This window comes from Orbicella faveolata, unplaced genomic scaffold (genome assembly GCF_042242905.1).
Source record: "Orbicella faveolata isolate gen_17 unplaced genomic scaffold, um_ofav_v1 contig_46, whole genome shotgun sequence".
NCBI classification, from domain to species: Eukaryota; Metazoa; Cnidaria; class Anthozoa; order Scleractinia; family Merulinidae; genus Orbicella; species Orbicella faveolata.
In genome coordinates this window covers 1,699,001-1,705,000 of record NW_028301576.1, presented here as the reverse complement: position 1 = coordinate 1,705,000, position 6,000 = coordinate 1,699,001, and the positions used below count along the sequence as shown (strand labels likewise).

The window sequence follows — 6,000 nt, the reverse complement described above, 5'->3', positions numbered from 1 at the left end:
TGAATATCAGTGAAAAAGAAAGTGTACTATATGAGTCTGGAGACTGAAGTAACCAAGGTTTTTCTAGTCAGTCTCCAGTTATTATGTTTCTATGGAGATCTAAGAGAAAAGAAAACTATTAAAAGAATGAGATATGTATATAAAATTGGAAAAAAATGGAGCACGTAGAAATATTACTAATTTTCAGAATGTCAAGTTGTTCAGACAGTAAATAATGTTGAAGGTGTTTCAAGAAGTTGAAGGTATTGAGATCTTTAAGATCAGTAGGGATATTCTACCAGTATAAGCAATTGTTTGTTTACCACAATTGGTGCGCACTTTTGATATGAATAGATTTTGTCTACATACATACATACATAAACTTTATTTAAGCTCGAATTTCAGAGTAGCTTGACAAGCTAATATTTCCGAGAACAAAATTTGATAACGAAAAATTAAAATAGAAATTGCTATTTACATATTTACAATTGACTTATATTAACTAATTATAAAATTGTCATTTACATGTTTCATGAATTGGCTTTACTGATGTGCTTTTTGAAGTCTGAGAAGTTACATAACCTCATAAAATTGGGTAGAGAATTCCATTCTTTTGTTGCCAGATAAGTAAAGGAGTGGAGACCAAAAGTTGTAGTTTTAGGTTTGGGCATTTCCAGTGTATAGTTTCCACGCATGTTGTATGAAGTAGAACGGAACGAGAACATGTTTCTCATATAGGCCGGATAGCTAGTGAAAAATAGACTTTTGTACAAAATAGTAAGGAATTTACAGATGCGTTGATCATGAAGTTGGAGACAGTTTACTCTGTCAAGCAGCACATTGTAAGGCGATTCAAAATCGCTTAGAATGAATCTCAGAATCCTTTTGTTAAGAGCTTCTATTTTGTCCCCGTTGTTTGCACTGCAAAAGTGCCACACTGTTTAGCAATAATCAAAATGAGGGAGTATGTAGGCCTTATACAGTTTCACTAAAAGGTCCTTGGAAATAAGGTTTCTGAACCTAAGCATTGCATTAAACTGGTTGTTGACTTTTTTGCAAATAAGAGATATGTAATTGTGAAAATTTAAATTGTTATCAATGTTCATTCCTAAAATGTCAATTGAGTCTTTTGTAGGAAACGAGGTGTGTTCCGATTTTCCCAGGATCAAAGCCTGATGTTTGCTTTCATTGGCCAACATTCCATTTTGCCGGTACCACCGGTTTGCTGTCTCGACTGCGTTACGCATGCGCCCATCTAGCGCAACAGGATCACTGTCCGATGAATATATTTGGTGATCGTCTGCATAAGCATTTAACTTAACATCCCCGCAAAACAGGAAAATGTCATTTATGAAAATATTGAAAAACATGGGACCGAGGACGCTTCCCTGAGGCACGCCTCGTCTTGCATGTAGCCACTCTGAAAAAGTATCCCATTCTTGACCCTCTGATTCCTTGAGGAAAGGTAGTCCTTAATCAGAGCACAACTTGCCTGGTCCAATCCGTAGGCTTTGAGCTTCGCAAGAAGAAGAGAGTGTTGGATTACATCAAACGCCTTTGACAAGTCCATAGATACAACTGCCACAGCGTCCCCTTGATCTCTCATCCTTCTCCATTCCTCCGTCATGCGTAGCAGGGAAGTTTCACAGCTGTGAAATTTTCTATAAGAGCTGATATAGTCCGATAGAATCGAGCTATAGAAATCACCAAGTTGCGCTGCCAGGAGTCTTTCAAATATATTATTTAGCGCAGGAAGTACAGTAACCGGCCTGTAATTTGCTTTATTTAGTTCATCGTCCTTTTTGAATAGTGTTGTAATCTGTCCCATCTTCAAAGATGCCGGATACCTACTCTGATCAATAGAGCAGTTGAATAGCACTGTCAGCGGCTTGGCGATCGCAGAAGCAGAATCCTTAATCAGCCTGGGCAGTAACATGTCGTACCCACACGTTTTGCGCGTATTCATGTGTTTAAGCATTTCTTCTACCAACACCATGTTCGTGTGATGAAAGCTAAACTGTTCTGGTGCATGTCTTTGCGCATTACGAATTGCCAAAATACTCGGATGATTCACGAAGTCTTCTCCAAAAAGATGCATATCTGGTGTAGTACCCATGCAATTCACTGGCGTATTGAAAGAAATCATGAAACAAGCTTGGTAGTAGGCCTTTGTGCCAAGAATGCGTGAATTTCAGAGCTTGTAGCCTATAAACATTATTTACCTCTAGAACATCTAATAAGTTTAGCAAGGGGAGTGCGCTTTCGGTCCCGTCACCAAAAGTTCTTGCAAAGAACATAAACCTGATGGAATGATTGTGTTTAGATTGTACTTTATTGCTGTGGGTTTATACGCACTTCCCCATGCTAAGATGGCGTATGAAATGCAAGGAAAGATGATATTATAATAAAGTTGTTTCATTTGTGCAAGAGTTAAGAAGTGTCTAAGTTTAGCTAGTATGCCATTTTTTCTTGAGATTCTAGTGCACACATAAGATATATGATGTTTGAAGGATACTGTTTTATCGAGAAATACGCCAACACGGGTATTTGATTCGATCTTTACGTTCCAGTAAATGAAAAGTACCATCTTTATTTTCAATTTTGATATTAACTTCAGAGTCTATTTTCTGTCGAGATTTAATGATCATAAAGTTAGTTTTTGAAAAATTTATTGACGATTTATTTATGTCGCACCAAACTTTTACTTTTTTTAATTTAGAATTCATTAGTTGCTCAAGAGCCTTAAGATCACGTGTACTGGCAAATACAATATACGTTTGTATCATCAGCAAATTTCCGAAATTTCAAAGTATCAGAACAGTTTGGTAGATCATTAATGTAAATGACGAATAGGATTGGTCCGAGTGAACTGCCTTGTGGGATTCCACAAGTTATTGTTTGTGTGGAGGAAACAGTATTCCCCAACTAACCACATTGCCGCCTATTCGCAACCGATAGCTCGAAAAAAATTGAAGTGGCACTCCTCTTATCCCAAGAAGTTCACGTTTTTGTAAGAGAGTAGCGTGATTGAAGGTGTCAAAAGCCTTGGAGAAGTCTGAGAAAACTCCACAGGAATATTGATTACTGTATGGCTTTACGTAAATTGTCAGCAATTTCAGCAATTACTTGGGCAGTAGAATGCCCTTTCTAAATCCAAACTGGGATTGAAGGAAAATGTTATGCCTCTCCAGGTAATTTGCGATCTGTTTACAAACAAGTTTTTCAAAAATTCGTGCTAGTGCAAAGAGTGTAGAAATTGGACGATAATTAAAAGGATTGATTGCATCTCCCCCTTTGTCTACTGGAGTTACTCTAGAAGTTTCAAAGTTATCTTGAAAGATTCCTTGTAGTAAAGATTGATTAAATATTACTGTTAGCGGTTCATGTATATGATTTGCAGCAAGCTTAACACATTTTCTGGGGATTCTTATTGTGGATTTGTCCACTTTCAGGCTCATCAATTCGTCATATACTTCCTGTTGACAGATTCCACGAAACATAATTCTCAAACTCATTAATTATTCATGAGCTGATGACCCAATCAGCTCGCATCAATTGGGTCAGGTGCATGTATGTTGATACCCAATGAACATACCGATCAACACACGGTAGATTAGTTCAAAAACTGATCAAGACACTGATCAAGAAACTTGAATTTTAATCAGTCTTAATTATAATTCTAAATACAGCATTTTTCCCGCTTAAATCATTGCTTACAACAACAATACAGCAACATATTATTCCTTCTTAGACATCGTTACATTAATTGTACAGTTTTTGAATTTTCCTTTCTGGAAAACAACATCCGTTAAAGATTGATCCTGTTTCTCTGTGGTAAAACATGTAGTTGTACTAACAACACTTGGACCTAGGATCTTTGAAACTTTAGACACATTTTCTTCTGTAGGCTTTTCGTACTGCAACAATGCATTAGAACGATGCCCCGACCTTTCGCGAATCAATTTTTCTTCAACCCCAGAATTGAACAGGGAGGAAACACAAGTAACGCGCAAACTGTGAGCGGTTTTGCGTTTAAAGCCTGCCGCGTCGCACATGTCAGGCAAAATCTTGTTCAAGCTGTTGATGCCTACGGGCACTTTATCGAATGCGAACCTAGTTTTTGATGGCTTAAAGTAAAATGCAGTAACTTCCTTTGCATGAGTCTCAACTAACCCTACATACAATCTGAATATCTCAACAAGGCACGGCTCGTGCTTTTCCTCAATAGAATGACAAACGTGCTTGACCACTCGCGGCACATACTTTAGATCACAAAGACCTCCATGATAAGTTTTAGAGGCATTTTCTTCAAACTTAATAAAATTTGGACCAATTTCAAAGTTGTTTACAACAATATTTCTGTGATCTCCCCCCCGCAACCCAAAAACTTTTCCGTTGTAGAAATAGATCGTGTTCAATAACGACTTAGCTGATGTAGTTCCCAGCAATTTCTTTTGCCAGAATACTGCTTCTTCTTGCTCGCTCACAAACTCCTTTTCCTCTTTCTTACACTTAATGTGAAGCCCTTCTCGAACGCAATTCTTCATCTCGGCATCTAAGCAACGTCGGAAAAGGACAAACCTTCAAAAAATAACACACAAAATTAAAGTCCTGAAACAGTGCATTTTAAATTACTAACCAATTCGGTCTAAAAGTTGTCAAGTACCTTTTGTCACTAGCGTCCAGAGGATTCAAAGCTTCTGATCCATTTTTCTCCTCCAAATAACACTTGAGGGCACAAATGATACCATAAACAGACTTCGGAGGGTATCTTTCACCGGACTTTTTAGCTACCTCCATCACAAATTTTGACAACCAATAGTTCAGCGACAGAGCGTCCATTCCAGCAATATCTACACTCACAGCGGTAACATTGTGTAAATCGTAGTCTTTGAAGAGACCGCCACAATCTAATACCGGAACTTTAACCTCTCTCAACCTCTGCCATTCGGCAAAAATGTTCACAGCCCACTTGTTTTTATACTTAGTTGAAACTGGAACAGCATCATTCACCAAAACATTTTCTTGAGAAGAGGTTTTTGGAACTCGAAAACGTTCTGATCTCCACTCGATCTCCATCACGCGGCATAATGTTAATTTATTAAAAATTCAACCTTTAAAACTTGCCCACATGGCCGCATATAAAAGATTCATTTCATTTACCATATGAATAAAAAACAGACAATAGCCTATTGAGCACGCCTACTAATTACCTATTCTTCGAAAAAAATTCTCATGCTACTTTGAGAAGCCAGCTCAAAAACTCGTGCTTCGTTTTTCATCAGGGGTTCCAAACACCTCGAAACAATAAAAGCACTCCGCCTTCGGCGTCGTGCTTTCATCTGTTTCTCGGTGTTTGGAACCCCTGATGAAAAACGAAGCACGAGTTTTTGATCTATTACATCTATTCATAAAAGCCCTGTTTATATAGATTGAAGGATCTGCATCGTGGAGAGGCAATTTCGCTGCGAGGTCATTGCCAACATTAACAAATGTTTATTAAGCTGGTCACAAATATCTTGTTTATCGGTGTAAAGACTATTATTGCGGTATAATTTCTTAACCGCATTTTGTGAATTAGACTTTTTCCTACTATTAAATTAGGGTGCCTATGAGTTTCCACGGGTATTTTACATTTTCTTTGTTCAATTCGAATTGTTTGGTCAGATATTTCGTCAGAAATCAAAACTTCGATTGTCCAATTATCTTTGTGTGAGTTCGATTGAAATACAGTTCGATTGGGTTCGATTGATTATGCCGGGCATTTGAAAATCAAACACTGCTGTTGTCTGGCAATTGAATATGGCGGCCTGTACAAGTGTAATACTTCTCCATGTTTTCGTAGCTAAACCGATAGAGGTCACAAACGTCTAACGCCGAACTCCTAACCTGAAACTGCCAATGCAATTCAGGGAGCGCGCAAGGATTGCAAAAAACAAACATGGTGTCAATACAGTGATCATTTTATTTGGTCTATGCCCGCACTATCTGTGCTATTTTTCTTCATAATTGAACGCAGTG

The 6,000-nt window shown here is 37.9% G+C and overlaps 1 protein-coding gene across 1 annotated transcript; it reads right to left on the bottom strand.

Annotated features, from left to right (window-relative positions):
* Window positions 1-3,617: 3,617 nt before the first annotated feature.
* Window positions 3,618-5,350, bottom strand: LOC149097888 (zinc finger MYM-type protein 2-like). The gene is made up of 2 exons (XM_089278347.1): window positions 4,646-5,350; window positions 3,618-4,560 (listed from the first exon to the last, which is right to left on the bottom strand). The coding sequence occupies exons 1-2, from the start codon at window positions 5,056-5,058 to the stop codon at window positions 3,717-3,719; spliced, it is 1,257 nt and encodes a 418-aa protein (XP_089134473.1). The 5' UTR covers window positions 5,059-5,350; the 3' UTR covers window positions 3,618-3,716.
* Window positions 5,351-6,000: the final 650 nt, after the last annotated feature.